This window comes from Hypomesus transpacificus, unplaced genomic scaffold (assembly GCF_021917145.1).
Source record: "Hypomesus transpacificus isolate Combined female unplaced genomic scaffold, fHypTra1 scaffold_51, whole genome shotgun sequence".
NCBI classification, from domain to species: Eukaryota; Metazoa; Chordata; class Actinopteri; order Osmeriformes; family Osmeridae; genus Hypomesus; species Hypomesus transpacificus.
In genome coordinates, this window is record NW_025814024.1 from 257,286 (window position 1) to 285,041 (window position 27,756).

General features: G+C 40.7%; 1 protein-coding gene across 3 annotated transcripts in view; it reads right to left on the bottom strand.

Annotated features, from left to right (window-relative positions):
• The window catches only part of dym (dymeclin), a 210,238-nt gene that overhangs the window by 66,174 nt on the left and 116,308 nt on the right, over window positions 1–27,756 (bottom strand). For 2 of the 3 annotated variants that reach the window (XM_047017283.1, XM_047017281.1), the window contains exons 12-13: window positions 23,834–23,947; window positions 23,626–23,720 (exon numbers count right to left, since the gene is read on the bottom strand). In XM_047017283.1, coding sequence (XP_046873239.1) covers window positions 23,626–23,720; window positions 23,834–23,947 — 209 coding nt within the window. The remainder of the gene's footprint in view (window positions 1–23,625; window positions 23,721–23,833; window positions 23,948–27,756) is intronic. The other variant, XM_047017284.1, reaches the window with a different exon arrangement.

The window sequence follows — 27,756 nt, forward strand, 5'->3', positions numbered from 1 at the left end:
CCATCAATGTGTGGTCCTGCCCGGAATCTTCTGCAACAATGTTCTCTGTGTTCTGTGAGTCTACCCTTAAATCAGCCTCCACCTATGCAAACGTCCACCACACACACATCCTCACCCTTCCCTCATTCCGCCTGCATGCATGTAAACAAAAAACCAACCTTGTCAGCATTGCAGTGTTTGTCTGACTCATGAGTGTACTTGCCAGCCTCCCCCAGTCACCCACAAACGATTTGATGGCCTACAGGTGAACACATTTCTAGCAGAACAAAACCCACATCCAAAAATGACTGTAAAACACTGGATCAGTGGGTGAATGCAAGCACGTGTGTATGTACGCTTGTTAAGCTGTAGCTACCATGGCAACATGGCAGCCTCTGTAGTGTTTGAAGTAGGAGAAGCCACAGAAGCCAAACTGACTTTCACCAGCAAATTAAATTGCTCCAACTTCACCAGACATCAAAATGTTTAAACAGGATTATGACTGACCCAATAAATCTGACCTTTTTAAATGTTTATCCTTAAAGGGTCAAATAGGTGGGATTCTTTCAATATGTTGTTGAGCAACACAGACAGCTCAGTTGGTCATTTTTTAAGCATACCAGTCATTTTTTAAACGTTCCTCTACTTTCCAGACAATTATGTTCGGGGTTATATCGTCTTTGGCTAGGTGGGCCTTCCTCCTTGGCTTATTTTGTGAAACACACGTCAATCAAAATGTACCTATCGCTAAGCCCTGCCCCTACAACGCAAACGGGCCAAAGGCAGTTTAGTAACAGCTGCACTCAGACATCTTCAGTTTACAACTCCATGGAGTAGCATTTGGAAAAGGGCTTATTCTCTTGTTTTATCGGGTTTGTTGTAATTTAAGTGTAAAAACAATGGTTAAACGATGTGCATGGGGTAGATGTAACACTGATACGAGGTATCATGAGAGGATGGGCAATGGGGTATATTTGATCCCATTTCCCAAACCAAAACAAGACAGAGCCAAAATGTCTCCGGAGGATAAAGGCTTTATTAAAGCTGTGTGGCAGACCACACAGTTGACTCAACGTAGCAAAGATAAACAAGGATGTCATCACATTATTGTCATTGACAGTATCGGCTTACTTTTACCACTGATGTTATGCTAGGCTTAGGCAAGTTATCTCTGGTTAAAACTAGCTAACTAACGTTATTAGCTACGTATAACGTTAGCTATTCACTAGCTAGAAAGTTAGGACACTGCCCTGTCAGGGACAGGGTAATGCTAGTAAATAAACTAATAAACGTAGGTTTACATCTCAGTTCTTATCCAGATTAATTCAATTAACTGAAGGTAAATTAACGTAGCTCATCTAGCCCTGCGGTGCATCAACAATGCTGGTATTGCCAAGCATTGGATACTGTATCCACGATTCAGGATACGATTTGCCACGATTCCGGATAACAACATCCAAGAGTCCTCCTGAATCGTGAATGACCGTGAGATGAAGCTTCTCCCTCTTGCATTGAGATCTGTAAATTCTCGCCTCCAATTTAACTTTGTCATCCACCATATCTACTTTCAAATTATGTAGCTACGTAGCCCTCCATTCATTGCATAATGAAGTCCCTTTTGACGGCTAAAACTCTAGTCAACTGCGATAGCTTGTCAGCAACAGTAACTACGGGGGGCGGGGCTTAGCGATAGGTCAATTGAGCTGGAGGGGAGCCCTGTTAAGGCAAGAATTGGGGGTTCTGTTTCTCATTATTGGGTGTGCATGCCGAACGGCAAGGCAAACCTATATTATGTCTCATATCAGGCATGAAAACGGGTCAGGGGTGAAAAAGGTGAGAAGGATATTACCCCTCTAAGGGGGTCCGGGTGCATGCTACCCCATTAAAAAAAATCCCTATTTTAAAGCATCAATCTGATGCATTTTGAGATACTTTTTTGCCAAGTATCTCTGGGGAGAACTGGAGAAACGTAATTTAAGCCATGAGTCAAACATTATTATGGCCTCCTTCCTAAGTATTATGCAAGCCATTTCATGCCAGCCTGTCACTGGGTCTAACATTTAAGGTAAGGGCACCACAAATGGCTTAATGCATAACCCCCACAAGAGATGGTGGACATGCTGTAACTTAACTTGTCTACTCTTCCATCATGATTGACAGCCAATACAAGTACCAGCGTATTTTGAAGTCAAAATGCGTATGCGCTACACAAATTGCGTACAGGTTGGCAGGTCTGCTTATTGATAGAACGGCATGGAATTTTTTACTGGAAGTAAAAATAGGCGCTGGACTTTGATCCAGACCGGCCCACCAGAACCGGTCCGTATACGCCACCACACCAAGCGCCTTGCTAATGCATGCAAATTCTGTCTGATGTGATGCTAGTTAGGGACTTCCATGGTTAATGCGAGCGCGCATAGCGTATTTATTTGGCTGATTTGAGCGAAAAATTGATGGTTTTTGGAGGTTGACACAAACATAGCCGTTTGTCGAATTGGTAAAACGTTGTCTAGTGAAGGTAATTACGTTTACGTTTCTTAGCCTGGTTTTCCATCTTTATATTGTCTCAAATGAGTTTTTCTGTCAGTGTCACTGTTGTGTGTAAGCGGCACTAGGGCTGCATACGTTCATTTGGAAATTTCCACCGGAGCTTTAGCTAGCTGGCTAACGTTGCGTTCTCTTCTGCTGTGTTCAATGACTCATCAAGCTGTAGCTAACGTTAGCTAAGTCTATGTCAACAGAGCTCCTGGGTAACTAAACTTAAATATACCAGAATATATAAAAATGATTGAAACCATTATTCACCAAATTCAGTCAAGTAAATCGCCGAGGCCAGGAGTGCATTCAGCTTCTGATGGTGGTCTGCACTGGTGATGGAAGGACCTTTGGGTTAATATTTCCATGCACTCGCGCTCCCTTCTGACACGTGCACCTGTTCGCAGTTCACTGAATATGAATACCAACCCCCCCCACCCCCCCAAAACAATTTCTCATCGAATCTACACGATTCACGTAGGTCACCTATTTTGGTTTCAAAACGGCGATTTTCGCCGAAAGGTGAAGGATTTTCATGTCTGCATATATATTTATTATTAGGTGTGCTTGCCGTCTGGCAAGGCACTATGTTATCTTACATATATATTTATAATTTTTCCCACCTTAACTCGTCCCTCAATTTTGCACTATACAATGTGCATCTTACAGTGCGTGTCCACTGCAGCGACGCCATGCGAGCGACAACATGTTTTCCATTCATTGTCTGTGGAGCCAGGCGAATCGCTTGCGTGGTGCATTGTGGGTAGCGACGCGACAGAGTTGAGATTCTCAACTTTATGCAAATGAGGAGCGATTTTCGCTAGCGATGGCCAATCGGAGTGTTTTCTTGTTTCTCGTAACGTAGCAACCATGGTAAACATTTATAGCCTTCTAGGTTTCAAGGTGGAGGAGAAACTAATCGTTTGTGTGGCCGCTTACCCAGTCCTGTACGATACATAGCTGTATTCGGACAGAGATGTTAATACAAAAAAAAGATGCATGGCGCAAGGTTTGCCGAAATTGTGTGTGCTTGTACTTTCAAATTCAGTTAAGTCACATTACGTAACTTTGTTCTATGGTAACTAGCTACTGTAGCTAGCCCGGCTGGAACTCCCTATCATATCGACAGATTAGCAGAGACTGAGGAATATAGTACAACTTTTTTAGTACTAAACAGTTTTGAATTTTGTATACAAGTTGTATTTTGATCGATGTTGCAACTACGTTAACCCAAGTCTGCACACTTGGCCATGACAACTACAACAGTGACTTTAGAGAATTACATTTTACATGAATCTGTTTGAAACGCCCCCGAGCGTGGTGAACTGTGGGAAGGCGAGCGATGGCAAGCGATCGCTGCAGTGGACACGCACTGTTAGTCCCCAAAGTGTTGCTTGTGTTGGATTTTTTTTGTCTGTTGCACCGTTTAGAAGGACACAAAGTTTTTGTGCCAAAAAGTGCCTTTAATGCTAGTTAGTTTGCTAGCCACTTGCCAGTGCTACGGTAGACTCACGGTGTTCCGTACAAACTTGGACGTATAGCAACTTTAAATGAGGCTGCAACGGTCAAAAATAAGGCTACAGCTAATCTGATAGCATCGTATTTGCCGGAAAACGCTTGGCAACTTTCTGAGCTATGATTGACATGATGTTGAACCAATAATATATGTCAAAATATAAAAAAACAGCGACATCCGGTGTTGTTCAGAACATCATGAGTAGCTCACAGTGTTCCGTTTTCCGATATTATGGTGTAACATTTGCTTCTATCCACCAGGGGGGTGTTCCATCAACGTCAATTAAGGGAAAGCGAGACTTATTTTGCCAAGTCTCACTTACTATAGCGAGAGTTCCGTTCCATTAAGATGGATTATTCTAGTTCTAGCTACGTAACCAAGGTTCGGAACTAGCCTGTTCCGTGTCAGGCTAAAAGTCAAGCTAAACTAAAATGTGTTGCAAATAATTTCAAACAGGCGGAAACAGAATCTCAAAAGACAGTTCCGTCGAGTAAATTCCTGCGCGCAAAGCACTTTAGTCCGTGTTCGGAAACATAAATTCACACTTTTTGAAGTGCAAACATGAATGATTCACGTGTTTAGGCCTACTTCATCTCCAAAAAATATATTAATTTAAATTAACAAGTTAAGAAATAATGTCACTTTATCTGTTTTCAAAAGCCATTGGTTAATTGACATAAAATAAGGCCTTAGAAACTAAGCAGAGCGTCAAGACAAGTTACAATCAATTATGGCGTATCCGTTCTTTGACAAGCCTGTGGTGGATGAAGGTGCTCAGACAAAGAGCGTTTATCCCACCAGCCCCAAGGGTCTTCAGAGACAGAAGTAATGCTTCCCTGACCAGTATCTGTGGAAGAAGTATAGGTTCAGCTGACCCAGCATAGTTTATCTAGATAGATTAAATTGTCAATCTTGTAGAAATAAAAATTAACACATAAGAGCAGCCTAACATCCTTTGTAGAAAGTAATAGAAAGGAGAGTAGACTATAATAGTAGAAAGGAGGGTAGTAGACTGCAGTAGGTAGGCCTAGACTATGTAGTCTGCTGGAATCACACATAAGGAAGCAAACCCAAAAAAATGTGATCAAGTGCCCTACTGTCTGCCATTCACATTGTGAAATAAGTTTGAGTGCCCAGGATGCCCCACGCAATAAATGACAGTGTGCCCTATGTAAATGTAAAAACACGTCTTAAAAAGTTCCTTTATAGTATAGAAAATGTGATTCAGTACCCTATAAGATGCCCTTATAATGGCCTAAATTGGACTGTTCCCATACCCTTACTTCCCATGGAAAGGGTGCTGTTATGAAGTGCCCTTTATGCTGCCCTACATGACAATGTCCCAAATGTTGCCCTTTCCAAAGAAGACAATTAGATGCTGTGCCCAACAGTCTCCCCTAATGTTCCCAGTAGGGCATGATTTCCCAAAGTGAGTCTGTCACTGTCCAAGCCCCGTCTGGATCTGTGGAGGCAGACTATGTTAAATGGAAAAACTTGTGATATAATAATGATAGTCATGCTGAGCAATTTTAAAAGACTGTTCTGCCAAACAAAGTGTGCAGTTTGGGTCACCTTCTGATCTAAAAAGTCAGTGCTGGATCTGTGCAATACTAGTCATTTAAGTGAATCCCTATTTTAGTCATGGTTATCTTTCCCTTTTATCTTAAAGCTCAGCATTTAGCCTAACATTTAATAAATGCGTGTGGCAAAGTTATTTTGAAATAATTTATTGATTTTGTTCAAGATGTGAAGACAAAAACATAATTAGCCCACATCAAGTGCAATTAACCATGGCCTTCTTCAGTGTTTTGAATTTTATCCTACAATTTTCAATTGCTGCCACGTTCTTTTTTGGGCTATTATTCTCTGTCTCCTGTTGACAATATCGGCCATAGGCTAGCCTACTGTCATAACGGTTTCAGACAGCTCATCAAATTATGCTAATTATCAGTAGGCCTAAATGTATACATATATATGTTAAGTAGATTGGGAAGGTCTACAATTTACGCATGTTAACGGTCGTAATGGCTTGACAAGTTGTCTCCCATTGCCCTTTTTGGGGACAACTCCCCAAAAAATCTAAAAATCTATTTACGCTGCTGAAACAACACCCCTCTCTGCTGCTTTACGCTTAACTTTTTGCGACATAACTCCTCTTTTCGACAATCGCCTGATCTGGGCAGCACAGTCTAAGCTTATTGAGGTCTAGCTTGAATTAGTGTTGCCTGTTAGTGGAACGGAACGTTAGTGGAACGGCTTGAGGCTTAAGTCTAAGTTGACGTTTACCAAAGTGAGACTTATTCGTGTTAGCGCAACTTGCGTTAGCGACGTTGATGGAACACCCCCCAGGGGTCAAACAGATGGAAACATGTTTAACTGACAAACACAACAATAAAACTTTTAAAGACACTTGTTAAGACACATATACTAAACTTATATGTGTTTACATGTATTCATTTAGACCTACATGGAATAGAATGACCCACAACACGTATTTTAAAAGACACAAAGATGAAAATAATAGAGCATTTAGTTGTATTGTATAGAGATGAACGCAGGTCTATTTGAACATTTTAGGGATGTAGGATATGAAAAAAGATTATTTCCTATGTGCTTGTGTTAATGACATTTACATTTTGCAATTACATTTATTCACTTAGCAGACGCTTTTATCCAAAGCGACTTCCAAGAAAGAGCTTTACAAAGTGCATAGGTCACTGATAATAACAAGATAGCCGAAAAAACATTGCGGGTAGCCAAAACATGAAGCACATAATGTAAACAACCAAAAATAAGTGTCTAAGGGAAGAACCATAAGAGCATGTGGTTAAGCAAGTTACAATTAAACAACATGAATCTGTAAGTGCAAGTGTGCCTGTAGAAAATCAAGCAACAGTAAAAAATATTTCACAGCGAGTACAACAATTTAAATCAGTTACCATTAACCAACAAGAGCAACAAGTGTCTAAGCCAGAGTCATTGTGATCCTTGAGGAAACTAACATTGGGTCCATAAAACCATTCCTAAGTGTTTATACTCATAATATAATATACACAATATGCATATGTATAATATGGATAATACAATATGTATAATAATAATATGTAGAATAACCTAATATGCATTATTAGTATATACTATCCATATAAATTACAATAAGTATATTACGGACCATTCTAAATGCCCATTATTCTATTACTTATTACCAAATAAGTCACTTAGATTTGCTTTTGAAAGGCAACACATTACACTTTCATCGCAAGAAAGTTGGAATAGGAGCTTGTATTTGTGTGGTTGTATCAGTTATTTGCTAGCACACAGGTTTTCAGCGATACTTTATGGGCACACAGTGGAAGCTCCTGTGATTCTAGAGGTTACTCTTGAATATGAGTGTCAAAATGAAAGCTGGTGGAAAGATGGCGTCCGTCACAGGGTTCTCAATATTTCTCAAAAGTTTGGCGTGAGATTACCATTGGCTATCCATCAACTATTGTAGCCGGACAAGTTATTCCTTAGGCTAGGCTACTTCTCAGCGTTAGAAATACAAGGTGTTGTGAAATAGACAAATTATATGTGAACAAAGCTGCCCTCCATAATTGCATTCACTCTTTATTTCCATAGCTATTGTGGTCTCAAACTAGCTTAACTACATATCCTACACATACACATAGAATTGTAAATCAATTGGAGCCCTGCATTCAACAGAGAACTGTGAGATAGACTGTTTAGAAATATATTAGGACCATTAGCTACCCTGCATAAGAACAGGTACTGACATGAGGCACGACAAGAATTCTGATCCATATGCCTTGATTTTAAAAGATTAAACTGATTAAATATTAAACTGTTGAAACGTGGAACATATTTAAAAACTGGGTAAAATAGCCAAACGTATATTCAAAGATGGCAAACATATATACAAATATAGCAAACATATAAGTGCTAGATCTCACTGAGGAAGCACTTGGGGCAAAACCAGTCCCCTGCTGGCACACTTGCAATCCCCAAACAAGTGAGGTGGAACCAGAGCTCACAAAGTTTGCACTGGACCCACTCGTGGATGGCATCCTCCTCACCTGCCTCCTCATCTGAGGGAGGGGATAGGCTACGGCAGACAGCGAAGTGTCCGCCAAGCTCCTCCACCACTGCCATCTGCCTCTCCTTCTCCTTCTCTGCCCTCTTCCTCTCCTTTTCCTCCCTCTTCCTCTGGGCTTCCTCCCTCTTCCTCTGCGCCATCTCCCTCTTCCTCTGCACTTCTGCCTGCCTCTGAAGCTGAGCTTCCTCCTTCTCCTCTTGCTCCTGCCAGACCAGCAGCTCGTTGTACTGGTCGCTGGTGACACCAAGTGCTCGGGTATGTTGCCGTTGAAGATGTTTTAAAAGAGGAAGTTAGTTAGAAGTTGTGTTCGCGGCGGTGGAGAGGTGTTTTTGGCCTGGGCACAATGTACATTGTACAGTTAAGTTTTTGCCCTTTTGCGCAAATAAAACGAAGTAATGTGCATACCTCCATCCCTCAAACGATGTCCTAAGCGGCTCTGCCATTATATTTTCGCCTCTTGAATTTTGGGGCTAAGGTCAAAGTGACGAGTGTTACGCAAACATACGTACTGTAAAGGGGAGTTCGATTTATTTATTTTTCCTCCCGATATGCAGATTGCAGTAATCCAAGTAACGCAAAAAAAAATGTTATAACTGTAATCCGATTACTGAAGTTATCAACAGTAATGTGTTACATTACTGCATTACAGACAAATGTAATATTATTACAGTAACGAGTTACTTTGTAATGCGTTACCCCCAAACACTGTCCACCACAAGGAGCAGAAGCCTCTCTGGGGGGACATGTTTGATAAAGTGGCCTAGCCACTTCAGCCACAGGCCACTTTCCATATAGCTCTTTTCTGACCTGCCAAAGATAGGGTTGGGTATGGTTTGGATTTCTACGATTCCGATGCCGAACAGGTACTTTTAAAACGATTCTTGAAAAACTGACAAATTTAAGTAATCAAAGAAAGGCTCTTTTATAGTTTTGTATTTAATGGAAAATTATTTAAATGTTACAATATATTAACATTTTGAAGTAGCCTACTTAAATATATAATAAGTAAACCTAAGTCCACTAACACACAACTACAATAATTTAACAATAAATAACAGTTACACTATTAACATGTACAACAAAATACATGTTGAGTTGGTATGCTAACTAAACCAGCTTCAAACGTCAGCACTTCTTTTGCATAAAAATGACCATATTTGCCTTCTCTGGCAAGATACCTCTCCTGACTTATGGCATGTCCTGCATAGGAGAAAACTCGCTCAGATAGTGTCGAAGAGTACACACAGGTATGAATTTGAAAGGGCAGACAAATTGGGGAGGCTGTCCCGGGACCAGGGACTGATGTCTGCAAGCTGTTGAACACGGTGCATCCCTAAGAAATATTCCGTGTGTTGCAGCATGTTTCAATACATTTGAAGTGCTTGCAGGTAATCGTTTAGATTTTTTTTGTGCATTTTGTGAGGTCGGGAACCTTGGCTGTGAAATACAGCCACAGAAATCCCAACCTGCAGAGACTCATTTCCGGGTGGTGGCTCCCCCCCCCCCCCCCCCCCCCCCCCCCCCCCGCGGCGCAATCCGGATGCATGATGTACCGCCTCAAAATTTGCACCATAAACAATGTTGATGCCAAACATGTAGCTAGCTTTGTTTCCTGGCTGTGATATCAACACCCAATAATGTTGGACGCCCTTCGACTGGTTAGCTCCTACAATTCCCACACAGCGGTAGTCTAGCATCTTTAGCTCCATGCAGGGCTTTAGACGGCGACCAAATGGTCACATTTAGCATTGTTACTGACGATGATCGCTTCCAGTAAACTTGTTTTGAATTTGCAATTTTCCCCAAAATAAATGTCAAGCTTATTTATGTTTTTGGTTGCATATTTTCAGTTTGCAGATGGTACTGTTTGAATCACAATTCCATCTGAGATACGGCCGGTGACAACATTGTTTAAAGGAGACATGAAATGCTGTTTTTGGATGCTTTTATATAGGCCTTAGTGGTCCCCTAATACTGTATCTTTAGTCTCTTTCCCGAAATTCAGCCATGGTGCAGAATGATAGCCACTACGAGTTTCCTCAGAACGCGCTGTTTTGGGGTCTGTAGCTTTAAATGCTAATGAGGAGGAGAGGGGCGGCAACATGCGCTTATGTTTACAAAGGATGTATCGCAATGGCTCGTAGCCCCCGTTGCTGTAAGATGCCTCGAATTTGCCCATTCTCATCTGATCACCCTGGTTTTCTGAGGTGCACACTCATAAATAATTTCAATGAGGAGAAAGGCGGATATCGCGCGCCATAACACCAACAGCAGAACGGTTATCCAAATAACAAAGAAATGTACAACACTGGCGTTACAGCGTTTGTATTAACACACATACTTGATGCCATCTATCTTCACTAGGAGGAGATTTTCAAACAGAGCAATTGATCCTTCATTTTGTCAAAGGCGGAGAAGAACACGCAGGGCTTGGTTTACACTTATCGAAAATTCTAGCAACTGGGGGACCAAAGGCAGGCTAGGGGAACTCATATTAATGTTAAATAACCTCATAAAATGAAGTTTTCATGTCATGTCTCCTTTAATGATTGAATGCAATATGAGTAAATGCTTAAAAATATCACTAGAAGGGAAAAACCTAAAGGAAGTCATATAGGTTACGACTATTTTTACAGGATTGTCCAATTTCTTTGTTTTGATGCAACTGTTTCAACTATGTGATCACCATTCCCTCTTGCACTAAGGGAAATGAGAAGAGAACCATTTCATTCTACACTTCACTCTTCGTATTTTGAAGTGTACATGAGCAGCAACAAATGCATGCTTTTAAATCAATGCAATCTTCATAAATAATAAGTATGCATTCTTATATAAAATATACAGAAATATCACTAGTAAAATTAGTAAAAATTAAACCATCTGCAAGCGACGCAAGCACATCCCACAATTTTCCTAGAAATTGTACCTTCTCTAGTTTATTAATATTTTCCCAACCTAACTCGTCCTGCAATTTTTGCACTACATACACAATGTAGGTATCAAAATGTGCATCTTAGTCCCCAAAGCGTTGATTTTGTTGGATTTTGCATTCCGTCTCATGGTTTAGGTTTAATTAAAGATTTTGTGGAGAAAAGTGTGGCTAACTAGCTAGCCTCAGTCACTAGCATACTAAACCCACCTGCGATTACCTAGCTTGTTAACTTCTGGGAGATAGCTAGGCTAGCCACCTAAAACAGCAAGACATTCAATGTCAGTTGTAACTAACATTGATCGCTTCCAGTAAAATTGTTATATTAGCAAGTTTTCCAGAAATACATTTCCAGCTGAAGCTTCATATTTTTTAGAGGGGCATATTTTCAGCTTGCAGGTGGTACTAGAATCGCGATTCTAGCAAAGATTCTGCCAGTGACAACCAATATTTCCTCTGTGCTGCGCGCCGGCGCGGCTGCGCAGACCAACTGAAATTAGGAACACAGCTCGTTACCTGTATAAAAGACACCTGGGAGACAGAAATCTTCCTGAGAGGGGGTCAAATACTTATTTCACACATTAAAACAGCACATTGAGCTCTTTGGCATCAACTCAACTTGGCGTGTTTGCAGGAGGAGGAAGGCTGCCTATGACCCCATGAACACCCTCCCCACCTTCAAACATGGAGGTGGAAACATTATTTGGGTGTGTTTTTCTGTTAAGGGGACAGGACAACTTCACCACACCAAAGGGACGATGGACGGGGCCATATATCGCCAAATCTTGGGTGAGAACCTCCTTCCCTCAGTCAGGGCATTGAAAATGGGTCGTGGCTGAGTATTCCAGAATGACAATGACCCAAAACACACAGCCAAAGCAACAAAGGAGTGGCTCAAGAAGAAGCACATTAAGGTCCTGGAGTGGCCTAGCCAGTCTCAAGATCTGCAAAGAGGAGTGGGACCAAATCCCTCCTTAGATGTGTGCAAACCTGTTGGCCAACTACAAGAAACGTCTGACCTCTGTGATTGCCAACAAGGGTTTTGCCACCAAGTACTAAGTCATGTTTTGCAAAGGGCTCAAATACTTATTTCACTCATTAAAATGCAAATCAATTTACAATAGTTTTGACATGCGTTTTTCTGGATTTTGTTGTTGTTATTCTCTCTCTCACTGTTCAAATAAACCTACCATAAGGGCTTAGGCTGTGTTCACACTTCTTTCATTGTTTTTTTTGTTTTTTTAAGCGATGCCTTCAGCGCCTTTTGAGCGCCATTTGCCTTTTCAGAAAAGCGCCTGGTGACGCCTTTCCGAGGAGAATTCTGTAACCTGAACGGGTATCATACATTCTAGCGATACATTATTATCCGTTATTTTCTGTTGGTTCCTTATTGACAGCTAGCCACGATATGGCAAATAAAATGCAATTACTTGCTTTAGCTTCGGCGTTTAAGGAGCCATAGCCTGGTAACTAAGGTAGAAGGTTACTAGGGATGGTACACGCAGTAGTAGGTATTACTCTCCTCGTCCTGATTGGTCAGCTGGCAGAAAGGCGCTTGACATCACCCAGCGCTTTTCTGAGAAGTTGAGACACAAGCCTCAAGCCATTTCACACAAGCCATTTCCCAGCATGACCTCACTCTCAGTTAGTAAGTAGTTAGCCTTCACTAGTCATCCTAGATCAAGAACGTTACCAGTGTAATTTTACAACAATAATTTGACAGCACGAGACATAAAACTTGAACAACAAATCGAATTGGTTGCCTGCAGAATGGGTCATCAAATATATAATTAATTAGCATCAGCATGAATGTGGTCCGCTTAGACTAAATACACTTCACATCGAAAATTCCGTCAGACCAACGCAAATGTGCTTCAAGGTGAAACGAAAATAGCAAATGAAAATAGCAAATAAAATAAAAGTTAAACTGCAATTCTAAATATCGCAAGAATGCGATGTATATGATGGCTTATATACAATACAACAACCAGAAAAAAAAAGAAAGTATACCGCGGTTGAAACGGTATAGCCAAATCTCTCCCAGTAGACACATTTCTATTGTCGCACGGTATATACCGTCATACCGCCCAGCCTTACCTGTTATTGATTTGTACCTTTTCAGGACATTGTAATTGTCTTGCAAAGGATTGCACCCAAGAGTCTTTGACTTATATGTTGTTGATTTTACTGAACTTTACTTTATTATTGTAATTGAGGTTATCTTTGCAATGTACAACCCCAATTTCCCAAAAGTTGGGACGTTGTGAAAAATGTAATACAAAACAGAATACAACGATTTGCAAGTCTCATAAACCCACATGTTATTCACTATAGAGCTCCGGACCCCACGTGACTTTACTGTTTACAACGCCATTTTGGCAGTATAGCAGTGGCAAAAATGAACTGCTCTGACAGCTCCAGCATGGATTCCAACCTGTCCGAGTTCACTGCCCACTTTAATTCAAAAGACATAGGCAGCTATAAAGCAAAACTTTATCGATTAAACATCAGTGATCCATATAATGCACCCGGAGTTATTTTTACGACCTTTACGAGTGAAACGGAAAGCTTCCCTGACTTTCTGTATCCAGACCAGATATTTCGGCTACAACTTTCTAGTAAACTTTCCTTCGTCCTACTCTGGAGAGTCTTTGAAAGCCTACACAACCCTGGAGGGATATAAATGGACACAATCAGCTGGATTAGTGATGAATATTCAGCTTTGAAGTCTACCGGCTACAAATTGCTATGTTTAACGTTAATGCAGTCAGTTTTATAACTTGTATAGCTAGCTAGCGTTAGTCTGTACTGTAACATTCATCAACGGTTAGCTACTAACGTTGGCTAACGTACATTGTATCAGTGTACATTTCATCACAAAAATGCCATCACATATTTATTACAATTAAGTCATTCCAAGAGAGTGAATGATCCTCAGTTGAAGCCATAGATGGTTGTCAGGAATTATGGGGTTCTTCTCTCTGGATCTTAGGAATCCTAAAATGCTCTCCTTTTATCTTTTCCCGATGGTTCAGAGGCATCCCCGCGCACAGCAGCTATCTACCATGTTGAATCAACGTTCATTGAAATAGGCAGCAAATTAAACTATGTATAATATGTATGTAAGTATACATGTATGTACACTGGCGCTTCACTTGGCTCTCCACTTTACTGCCAAAATGGCGATGACCAGTGCATACTGGGATTGTGTGACGTCAACTCCCGGAGCTCTATAGAACACGTGTCAAACTCGTCATTTTATGTGGCCCGTGGGAGCTTAAATGGTGTATTGAAATAAGTCTACGCTGCTTTACAGCGTGCAATGACAATAAACTACATCTCTCACAAGATATCCCGCCTTCTAGAAAGCACTGTATATACACATCAGTGTTTAACGCAAAGTTCCAAGTTTAACTGTGGGTGAAGGCGAGCATAGTTTGAATGACAGGAGTCCAATACAGCCAGTTCTGCAAACGTACCCCATGCGCATTTCCCTAAGTTGGTATCGCTCTCAAACTTGGTTAAAGTACTCAGCCAAGCTGCATGTTTCTGCTTCCCCTGTCGACAATTTGGAGCCATAAATGATAAAGACATCACATTAGCTAGACAAGGTTTTATAATTTGTAAAATGGCAATGTTTATTTTACATAAAGCTCAAAAACCAATTTTGTGCTAAAATTAAGGGCAAACTCATTTGCTTGCGTGCTGTGCAAGCTCGCATTCACTGTGGAAGTCCCTATCTTATGGAACGCCGAGATAGTCAAAATTAAATCAATAAATAAATAGGTAAATGAATAGATAAATACATACATAAATAAATACGGCTATGAAATAAACTCTGAAAAAAAGATGGTAATAAATGTATAAATATAACATTATATAATTATATAGCTGAATCCATTTACCGACATCAATAAATAAATACATTTATTTATTTAAAAATGACAATTTTGTAAAGACAACATTTATTTATTTCATGGGACTTTTATTTCCTAATGCCACCTTTATTTATTTCAAAATGACGTTTGTGTAAAGACAACATTTATTTATTTCATGGGACTCTTATTTTCCTAATTTATTTATTTTTTGAGACTTTTACGCACCACATTTATTTCCACATGTATTTCCACACCACATTTATTTCCACACCACATTTATTTCTGTGCTGTATATATTTCAGATCTCACATGCAAACGAGAGGGGCGTGGTTATCGTCAGACCAACGCAGCAGATAGCTATGCTACGTGTATGGGGGTGACAGTGGCATCGCACTGCCAAAAAGGATACAATGTAGACAAGCTTTGCCCATAATGTCTGTGTCGTCTCTGCCTTTTTATCATTGGTTCCCAATGGGAGTGATGGCGGTGACCTAGTAGCCTACGTGTGGGGACTTGATCTTTGATAGCTATGAGGTAGCGCTGAAGTTACCTTTGTAAACATTGCATTCGCTCGTGTGACGTGTAACTCGTCTGCAAAGCTAACAATCACTGCCAACACTATGTTTCCTAGGTGGTTTGTTGCTATCACCGGTCTCGAAGGCGGCAAATGTAGGCCAAGTGGCTGGCTATCCGGCTAGCTAGCTGACAAAATAATAAAAGGACGACATCAGTGTGGCCATTTCAACTAAAAGCTAGCTACTGTAGAGCTAGTAGTGTTGTGCTGTATTGGCACATACCTGAACAGCCAAACCCGTTTTGTCACTGAATGGTCATTAAAACTAGTCAAGTGGTAGTGGTTTGATTTAATATTGAATAATTCCATAAATTATAATATCTGGGTTTGGTTATGTGTACCGTGTTGAATGGGTCTTGGTCTTGACACGTCTTGGTTAGTTGCAACTAGAATTACCAATAATAACAAAGCGTTAAGAAACTTGACTTCAATTTGAAGCAGTAGCCTACTGTAAATCCAAAGGTATGGGTAATGGTCTGGCTTCACTTCAGGTCTCGTCTCACTAAATGATAATACATGGCATAATGGTGAGGCTAGATAGTTATAATCAGGTGCCTTATCGACCTAGCTATCCACATAATAGCAGAGCGATGTAGCGGTGGTTGCAGTGATTGTCTTCTTTGTTGCTAGCTGTGTTGGCTAATATTACCTGGCACTTATCACCCCCCGCTACCTGTACATCTTGCACACGAACAGTGCTCGATAAGTCTCAAACTATTTAAGACTTCAATATCTATGTTCTGTAGAGCAGTTATCCACCCAAGTACCTCTACAAAATCTACTATCTGTGCCAAAATAATATATCCTGACAAGCCAAGCTTTTCGGCAGTGCGATTCCACTGTCACCCCCATACAGGTAGCATAGCTATCTGCTGCGTTGGTCTGACGATAACCACACCCCTCTCGTTTGCATGTGAGATCTGAAATAAATACAGCACAGAAATCAATGTTTTGTGGAAATAAATTTGGCGTGGAAATATATGTGGAAATAAAAGTGGCGTGTAAAGGTCTCAAAAAATAAATAAATGTGGCATTAGGAAATAAAAGTCCCATGAAATAAATAAATGTTGTCTTTACAAAAATGTAATTTTGAAATAAATAAATGTATTTATTTATTGATGTCGGTAAATGGATTCAGCTATGTAATTATATAATGCTATATTTATATTTTACATTTATTCATTTAGCAGACGCTTTTATCCAAAGCGACTTCCAAGAGAGAACTTTACAAAGTGCATAGGTCACTGATAATAACAACAAGATAGCCCCACAGCATTGCGGGTAGTCAAAAACAAGAAGTACATATTGTGAACAACCAAAAAATAGTGCTAAAGGGAAAAAACCATAAGAGCATGTAGTTAAACAAGTTAAAATTACACAACATTAATCTCTAAGTGCAGGTGTACCTGTAGGAAAGCAATAAAAATAGGATTAACTAAAATAGAATACAACAGTTTAAATCAGCTACCACTAACCAACAAGAGCAACAGTCTAAGCAAGACATGGCAATTATATATTAATTGCCATCTTTTTTTAATATCAGAATTTATACCATAGCCATATTTATTTATGTATATATTTATCTATTTATTTACCCACTTATTTATTGTTTTAATTGGGGTGTGCTTGCCTTCGGCGAGCACAAACCCTTGTAATCTCACATATGTATTATTATTATTATTATTATTGTTTCCCTTCACACCCCTAAAACTCAGTCAATATTTGGACTACATAGACAACCTAGGTGTCAAAAATTTCGTCTTGGTAGCGATTGAGTTGCTTGTATTGGGATTTACGTTCCGTTGCACGGTTTAAGTAGACATTAAGAATTTGTGGCGAAAGGTGAAGCTAATGGTGGCTAACTTGCTAGCCACAGTCACTGACGCCACTAACGTCACTAACGTCACGAAAGCTTGCGTGACTATCTCTAGCAGAACATTAGTTTAGCAGCTTGTTAACTTATGGGAGATGGCTAAGCTAACTGCTTTACTGCAAGGCAGCTGCAGAAACGCCACAAGCAAAGAGGCCTGGGTGATAACTATTTGCTCATTTTACTTTGTGATATGACACACAGTTGTAATGTGTAATGTACAATATAAGCTAATATTATTAAGGAAGTACATCTACTTTCGGAAACAGTCTCCTATTTCACTGAAGCATTAGCATCATGACATTAGCCTCTGTTGCCCGGGAAACACATACTACAGCTGTCTATGATGCATCTGTTTTCAATCGTTAAAATAAACATTCCTCACACGGATATATTATGACAATAGATTACAAGTAAACGATTTGTGGGTGAAATTATCATTACCAGTGGTTTCAAACCAGTATAGCTCACGACACTGCAACGCTGTAGCCTAGTCTACTAACGCTAGCTAACAAAAACACATCCACAGCTGTTTACATTAGGAATTCAAACAGCGGCACATCCATTGCCACAACCTAAACTTTGTCAATCGGTTCATGAAAATAATTCATTTCAGCCTAGACCGTACAACGGATGTAACGTTAAATCGAATTCAACCAACGCAATCGCTACAGTACCAAGACGAACAGTCTAGTATGTAGTACAATCTACCGGGGCAGCTTCTCCACACAGGGCTTATCGCATTCTGCCTTGTTACTGACAATGATCGCTACCACTGACATTTTTATGAATGCAGGATTTCCCCCTAAATAAATGTCAAGCTTATTTACGTTTTGGGGGCATATTTTCAGTTAGCAGATGGTACTATTTGAATCGCGATTCCATCTGAGATAGCTACTGCTGGTACAGTACAGTAACGTTTTTTAAAAGAAGCTTATGAATCAATGCAATGAGTAGGCTACTAATGCCTGAAAATATCACGAGAAGGGAAAAACTTACAATGATGTTTAAATCATAGAGATTAGGTCATTTTTTACACCGGTATATTTAGCCAATTTAAAACCTGCATGTAATAGCCTAATGTGTCACATTAAAGAGTTGTCTTAATAACAAATAGCCAGCTAGACCATATACTAGACGCCCAGCAGAAGTTTGTAGCCATATAAGGCCCATCTATATATATAGGCTACTTGATTTGGCTGCAAGATTCGCTGATTTTGGGTGTCCAAGATATGAAGGATTCTGATCTGTAGCAACAGTCTAGCCATGTAGCTAGCCTTCTCCGGGAAGAGTGGATTTTCGATGTCTGGAAGACAAATTTAGGCTAGTGCTACTTGCCCCACTGCACTGGACAAGTTATTAAAATTCAAATAAAAATATAGCTGCAAGCAGCAATGCGGGTTCCTCCGCAAAATGGCAAAATATTATAAACATGTACACTGTAGAAGATCGAGACTTGGACAACAAGAGAGCAAAACTACTTCATGTTTGGTCAACAACAATAGGCTGAACGGGGATTTGAACTCATGAGCATAAGGTAACAAGTCAGTGTCTCTAGCCTCTCTGCTACACACCAGCCGCTGAGATTTTATGATTAACAAGAGCTCATTATTAACTTTCCATAGAATGTTGAAACTCTTTTTAATTGATTTCTTTCCAGTCTCCTGTAGCTTGGTTTGTTCACTTTGGCCAAAGTTTAAACAGCTGTAATTCAATAGTCTTTTGACATATCAAGGTGAAATTGCACATGGTACTTCAGAACGATGTCATCCTGTTTAACTAAACATATTTTCAAATTTAAGACAGACTCAAACAGTGTGGCTGGATTCGAACCTACGACCTTATATTTCCAGATCACCGTTCCAGCTCGTTGAACTATTCTCAGTGTTGAATATTGTCACGTTCAGTTACTGTACAAAAAAGTAAGCTGTTTCTCCTGTGGTAAGCGTTGTTAGATTCAGCCAAGGTTGAAACAGCTCTAATTCAATCATATTTTGACATACCAAGGTGAAATTGTTTATGCTACTTCAGAGAGATGTCTGATGATCAATATACTTCATTCGAGCTAATTCGGTTGTAAATCTGACTCTACCATACATAGACTCCAAGTAGCTAGCTACTGTTGTAAACCTGACTTGTTTTGCAGTGGTTTACACAGTCTCGCTTAACATATGATCGGAGTGTTGTTATGGGCTCAAATAAACACCCATTGCTATGTTTTACAACCGGAGGTTTGACCGGAACACTACAAACCGTTCTGTCCCAAAAAATTAAAAAAGTCCTCTGACTGGTTTCGAACCTACAACCCTTTGTTTATCAGCACAACATCGCAGCCAATTGAGCCATTGCCAGATCTGGAATCTGCCATGTTCAGTCATGAACTGGATAATAAAATAAGATGTTTCTCCATTGACAAGCATTGTCAGATTTGGTCCAAGCTCAAACAGTTGTAATTCAGTCATATTTTTACATATCAAGGTGAAAGTTTGCAGGGTACTTCAGGATGGTGTCATCTTAAAGCTTATTGGGTTTGAAAAACCATCATTCAAAATTACATTCGATTTAGTGACACAAACTTATTGAGGCAATGTGGTAATATACATAAATACACCCCTTTCAGACATTTTGTATTTTATTCAACTGTCTTAAGTAACATTTTCTAATATGTTAATGATACATATCTGTACAAAATTTCAAGTAAATTAGACCTTTTTTGTAGGAGGAGATCTATTTTAAAGATTTTCCCAAATTATCACTGTACAGGAAAATCCATAATGGCGGACCTTATGGGTCCTTGAGGCTTTTTTGTTCCTCATGAAAAATGAGTCATGCACACCAAGTTTCAGAAGAATTGGAGCAATGGGGTGGAAATGCAATCACTCTGAAAAGTGGACATTTGGGCGTGGCCTGTGGCGCCCCCTATTGTCTGATGTGGGCCAGTCTGTGTTTGGGCCGTAGTTGTGGCATGTTGTATCAATATGCCAAATTTCAAAACTTTTTACCAATGTGTTCATGAGATACATTACTAGAATAATAATAATAATACCAACAAACACAATAGGGTCCTCCTGACGGAGGAACCCTAATGAAATGCAATGTTAGGCCTACTTCACGTTATGTGCCACTCATTAGGCTACGTCTATCGATTTTATTTGACCGAATTCTGCATCAGTAAAACACCAAAAAAGTGGCTTCGTCCCAAGATCTCTACAGACCGGCTAATTCAATCAAGCAGCGCTGCAAGACCCAGTGAAATGTATATCCTAGATAGCAGTTTAGGCTGAAATGAAGTATTTTCATGAACAGACAGTTTTGACATTGACAAAGTTGAGGCTGTGGCAATGAAGTTAAGTAACAACTTTGTTGCAGGAGCATTCTTTGTCTACGTTGCGAGCTAACAGTGTCCGGTAGGCTTCTTCGCTATAAATAATGATGTCGCTATAAATAATGATGTTAAACCGAGACCATAAGCCCTCAAAGAAAATGTAAGGTCAAAGAAACAAAAGAAAGGTTTGAGGTTACTCAAAAATTATCAATACAATAGGCTAATGTAATAATACAACTCCTAAATCCTTTTCTAACTAGACTCCTCCATCTTGCATAATGAAACATAACGTTTTTTAAGTAGTCTAATCAATAAGCCTGCGCTTGCCATCATTACTCAAATGATGCCATTCAGGGCGGTAAAATTACAAAATAGGACGCAAGTGTCTCAGAAATAATAGAGAGCTATTTGTCTTCTAGGCCAACCAATGGGAATATTGTGAATAAAAACAACACAGACACAGGGAGCGAATAAACAGGCAGATGGTAGCCTTGCATTGTTTGAAAAAGAAGAAGCGGGAAGCCAGCTAGTATGTAATAGGCAGATGTTGGATGTTGGATCATATCACACCATGGGAAACCAAAGTCGTCCCCACGTCTGGATCGTTGGCAGCTCGTTGATCTACTGGCTTGCGCGGCATGCGAAGGAGGTCGGACTGTACCCCAACCTTGCACTGGAGTGCCATATTGAATGGGTAGGGGTGAGGGGCATGAGGTGGGCAGACCTCGTGCCTAAGCTCCGTGAGAAGCGTGGCATGCTTCCCAGCCCGAACATAATGGTGCTCCACGTCGGGGGAAACAACCTCAGCCAAGTGACCGGGCTGGACCTGACGAGGCGGACGAAGCGAGACCTGGGGGCCATCATGGAGATGTTCCCAAACACTCTGCTGGTGTTTTCGGATATCCTGGAACGCTGCGTCTGGAGGTATCAGAGGAGCACCAGCGCTTCTGGTATCGACAGGTCAAGACGTCGAGTCAACGCAGCGGTGTCTAGCTTCCTGGCCGACCGTGGGATGGGGAGAATTCAACACCCCCAAATACGACACGGTTTCGTGGGGATGTACCGACCCGACGGTGTCCACCTTGATCACGTTGGAAACAATGTGTTCTTGGGAAACATCCAAGACGGTCTCCGACGACTCCTGTGCTAGCCACAGCACACACAACAACGGCTCTTTTAAGAGCCACCCATAATGTAAAAAAAAAGAGCAATTAGACCGTTCAAAGTGCCGTTGTAATTTTACAACCATGGGGTCTTACAGGGTTAAATGGTACCACATCTTTGAAGTGTGTCATAAAAAGCGGCGTCACGTAGGCTAGGCATTGCAAGCTCAGCTCACGGTGTAGGCTATACGGTAGGCTACTCCATATAGCGACCAACTTTACATTCATACGTCTCTGAGCTTGCTTTAAAATAACAGAAAACATTAATATATTGACGTTGATAGGCTACATTTAGATGCTCTTATGAATCAAAACGTCCTACCACTTGAGAAATACGGTCCTACACATAATTAGACAAATGCAATATTAGATGTCCCATAGCCTACAACCTCATAACCAGGTGCAACAGTTGCCTCGAGAGGATTAAGGAGTTGAAGACGCAAATGCTTCCTCTTGTTGGGCAACCAACAAGTTGTTTATATCTGATTACAATTTAATAAGTTACCTAGCGCTGCATCTTCATGAGCTACATTTGGCCTTTTCATTACCAGTATCACCTCTCCTCCATCTGAGTGATACATGTAATTTTTACAAAATTATCATCAAGGGAACACAATGGTCAGAACTGCAGTCATACATTTAAATGCTTTTTTAAATATTTAAACACCAGGAGACTATGGGCAGCTGGGGCAGCCGCAAGCACACCCTCACAATTTCCCCAGAAATGGTATGCTCTCTAGTTTTAGTTGCAAATGTTCCTTCAACTGTGTATTTTTACTAACACTTACTTTTTCCAGACTTTTATTGCCTGTCCCAACTTTTTTGAGTCAATTCAAATCAAAATGTATTTGTATAGCCCGTTTTACAAGCAATGTCACAGAGGTCTTCACATATGCCCATAGAACTGCCCCTCAACCAACCTAAACCCTCATTGAAGACAAGGAAAAACTCACTAGAGAAGAAAAACTGGAAGAAACCTTGGGAGGAGCAATTCAGTGATCCCCTCCTCCAGAGAGGGTTAGTGAAAGAGAGGTGCAGAACACAGGCTAAACATAGTAATGCAGCAGGGATGTGTCAATGGGTATTGAAACACCAAAATCCAGTGTTCAACTTGGGTCTGAGTTGGTAAATGTCAGTTTAAGCAGAGGTAGCCACAGGGCTGGGGACTGTGATTGGAGCATCATCACAGGCAGGGGTATGAGGAAACGGACCGGGAAATCGCTGTTGCCATCAAATTCCAAATTACCTTACTTTTTCCTTAAAATGGTACAGTTCCTAAGTTTAAACATTTAATATGTTTTTTCAATTATCTATTGTGAATGATATATGAGATCTATCAAATCATTACATTCTGTTTTTATTTTCTATTCTATATTTTCTATATTTTTTACAAAACGTCCCAACTTTTTGGGAATTGGAGTTGTAGTTCAGATTCTATCATTGTGGTTCACTGTGCCTGGTCGTTGAGGTGGGGTTACTTTGCGCTGTGACTTGTAAATACTGTATCTTTCGGAAAATAAGCCCAATTTTCTATAAGCCGCACCCCACCCATATGGGAGCTTCGTGTTTGTAAATCAGAGTATAGGCCGCACTGGAATATAGGCTGCATTTTAAACGGGAACAACGATACCGTAGGGCCGGCTAGCGCAAGCAGAATGATGCTCACAACTGTTTATTTAACCAGATACACTTTCCCATTGGACAGCAGATAGCCATCTAACTAGACAGAAAAACATGATGATAGGGGGGCGGGGGCTTACCTGATGATGCGCTGGGCGGCGTACTGGTGGAGGCAGCGGAACTGGGCGGACATGTTGGCAAGCGCCGCCAAACAGTTGGTGTGCAGATATTTATCCTGGAACACACAAACGGACACGATTTCTGTGCGTGTGTGCATATTCCCCAGAGTTTGTGAATATCTGTCCATGTGCCTATGCATGTGTGTGGGTGTCTGTGTCCGTGCCTCACCCTGGTCCTGGTCATGTTGAACTGGATGGTGCGGATTACCACAAGGATGAGCAGGCTTCCCAAAGAGATCTCTGTAAGCGTGCGTTCTGTGTACCATGTGATGTTCTTGAGCACCTAACATAAATGGTAAATGGACTGCATTTATATAGCGCATTTTCTACCTTAGCGGCACTCAAAGCGCTCCAGAATGTTTGCCCCTCATTCACCCATTCATGCTAACACTCACATATACCAATGATAGCGGAGCTGCCGTGCAAGGCGCCGGTGTTACGTCCCAACTGGTTCCCAATTTAACTGGTTCCCCAGCTATGCGTACACCTATCAGTCTGCCTCTATCTCCAGATTCGTCACAAATTCACAAACATAATACTGGCGTTTTTCGTCGGATCTCATATTTGCTGCGGCAAATATGAAGGTAGGCCTATAGGCTACGTGCGCACTACATTAGGCTAGCATTCACGACAAAAAAAAATATTTGCAGGCTCGCATGAAGTGGGATTCGATCGCACTAGAGCACAAGTAGGCACGTAGGCACAAGAGTCCGTTGATTTACACCGCGAGCTATACCAGCTCACAAACTTTAGCTAAATCGTTAGGTATTTCTTAACTACGTTGGCCTTCAGGTAACATTTTGATTTGGCTTCTTCTGATTCAACTGGTTCCCATAGACACTACCCGAATGTAGGCTACTATTCACGTATTTGGGTTTGTTTCGAGGCCATAGCCGTATTTTCCACGACATCACAGCTCCTTCTGACACCACATATTAAAAATTCATACTAAGAACGTCGCTGCTAACCCAGACAATACGATAAAAATACGCGTAACACAACATGGAAAATGTGTTTCCTATGCGATTTCGTGTAGCCTATGGCTGAGTGTTTCTTCGCTGTATCTTTTGAAATCAATTCATTTAATAATTGTATATTCTGAACAAATGTAGTGAGCACTACATTACAGCCATTCACGCCATAATAAATGGAAGCTAAGAAGAAAAAAAAAGATACGAGTGGCATTCGATCCCACGAGCAAAAACACATGAATTGTTATAATCCTCTGCATTAGACCGCGAGCTACTGAAGCACATGAGTGTTTCAGGAATTCAGTCACAAATGTATTAACTACGTTGGCCTTCAGGCAACATGTTGTTTTGGTTCTTCTGAATCAACTAGTTACCGTAGACACTACCCGAATGTAGGCTACTCATCAAGTATTTGGAGTTGTCTCAAGGCAATAGTCATATTAACCACAACCACCATTTGTTCAGAATATACAATTATGAAATGAATTGATTTCAAAAGATATAGCGAAGAAACACTCAGCCATAGGCTACACAAAATTGCATAGGAAACGATTGTTTCCATGTTGTGTTACGCGTATTTTGATTGTGGGGTCATGGAGCCTAGCAGCTAAATACTTATTTAGCACTAGCGTTACTGTATCCCTGCCTGTGTTTGAGCTGTTGCGCTGTTATACTCAGCAAGGATCGTGTTGTGGTGTCGGAGGACTGATTGAAAAGTGCATCATACATTTAAGTCATTTAGCTAAGACATGCATGTACAGCACGTAATGTCACATTAAATAATGTATTTAAACTCAAGCTTATATGGTGCGTCGCTGTATATCAGTTGTAAAAATTATACAAAAAAAACGGACCCATCTGCAACCGACGCAGGCACACCCCACAATTTCCCCAGAAATTGTCCAAGGGGCGATTCTAGGATCAGACCTTTAGGGGTGCTCAGCCCCCAATGAGAATGTGACATGAACACAGTGCCTTTCAAAAGTACTAAACGTAAACCCCCTTGCTTATATAAATCCCTAATTTCACTGGATAACAATTAATGCATTTATGTATTATTATGCAAAGTATTTAATGAAAAAACTAAGGATGTCCCTTTCTTCATGAACTACCAGCATCAAATGATAATAAACAATATTTAAAAATATATATTTTTAGGGGTGCTGAGATCAAATTTAGGGGTGCTTGAGCACTCCTAAAAAGGGTCTAAAATTGCCACTGAATTGTACCCTCTCTAGTTACATTAATAAATGCATTGCAGCTCAATATAAGGTGTGCCCCTACATTTTCTGCTTGCGCTCCTAAAATGTTCAGTCAGGGGCTACTGTGCTCCTAGTAAAAAAAGTTAGTCTGGAGCCCTGGTTCAGAGTCTTGCTCAAGGATAAGGCCCCGTCACACCATAATGTTCTGGTAAACGTTCTCTGAAAGTTCTAATCGTTCAATTTCAAGCGTTCTAGGGCGAGGTGGACACATCTGGCGTATGACTAACGTGTGACTATAACGCATGACTAGCGAGGGACTGATGCATGAGGAGCGTGTAACAGCGACCAAGTAAGACACCCCTGAAAACTATTAGCGTGTGATGACGTGTCACTGGGTTGCGACAACGTGTGACGAAAGCAAACGATGAAAACGAAGCAAACGATGAATAACAACCAAGCAACGCTAGGGTAACAACTGACTAACAATAGCCAAATGTGTGCAACGTTAATCAAACAGTCCACAAACGTTCTTCAGTGTGTCCAGCGTTTAAAATTAAACGTTGAAGAACGCTTTGCTTTGTGCATGTTCAAAACTTTTTTTTAGGACCAGCGTTCTCTAACAATCGCCGATAATTACGACAATTACCAGCGTCACCAGCGTCCACACAACGCTCTTCTGGCGCTATAACAGCGTTATACCAGCGACCATGGACGATTAGCAACGTTTCCTCTAACGTCATAGAACGTCGACCAGAACGTTATGGTGTGACGGGGCCTATACTTCGGCACATGGCCTGGGAGAAGTCAGGGATCGAACCGCCAACCTTGCGATTAACAAACCACCTTCTCTACCCCCTGAGCCACAGCCGCCCCAATTAACACACAGCAGCAGTCAATTTATCTCACGCTATATGAAATAATGTGACAATGACACAGTTCTCTAAGAACATATTGACATCCAGAAAGGATGTACGGACAAAACATGAACCTAGCATACAAAACAACCTTCCTGCCTTATGCCACGCTAACCTATGACCACACACACAATCACACTTTCCATACCATCATCATTCATTTTGCTCAACTGCAAATAGAAAAACATGGACAGTTATCTTAGCTCTATCTACAGTCCGCTGATTGCCTGTAACCTGACTGTGGCAGCTCCAGAGTCCACTACAGCAGAAAAATGTATATGCAACACAGTAGCTGGGCACTGGACAGGCTCAAAACCTCAGGGAAAGAAAGAGACGGATGCAGATAAGGACAAACAGAAGGTAGAGAAGGGGCAATGGAAATAGAGCAAAGAGTCAAGCCTGTGTGGGTGCTTCAGAGTTAATAAATACATCTTAAAGCTAGGATGTGTAATATTTCCCAGAAACAGTATTAGGTCTGAATGTACTGATAGGATGCCCTTCCTATTTGTCAATATGTATTTGCACACCAGTGCGCTACTTGTTCGTGCAGACAATCACATCATCAGCGCGAGTTCCATGTTGCTGTTCACTGCGAGCGCGAGAATGGAAGGTGAACCGCAAATACCTTTTGTTCCTCCTGAACCACCAGTAAAAGATAACAAGAAAATAAATCTAAATAATTCAAGAAGCAATCGATTCTACCAACACGTCTCTCCTTATGGCGCTTAGACTCTGCTGTGTGTGTGTGTTTATGTGTGATAGAGGAGGCGTGGCTTTGGAGACACCTCAGAAGCGAGGGAGGGCTCTATGCTCTATTACACATCCTAGCTTTAGAATCAGAATGAGTTTTTATTACCATGTAAGTTTACATTCACACAGAATTTATTGTGGAAGGTGCATACAATAAACATACGGATCTTAATTTTAAAAAGTAGAATGTATGAATAAAATGTATATTGTAACTCAAAGGCTCAGCAAATTAATTCATTGACTGGCAGAGAGAAC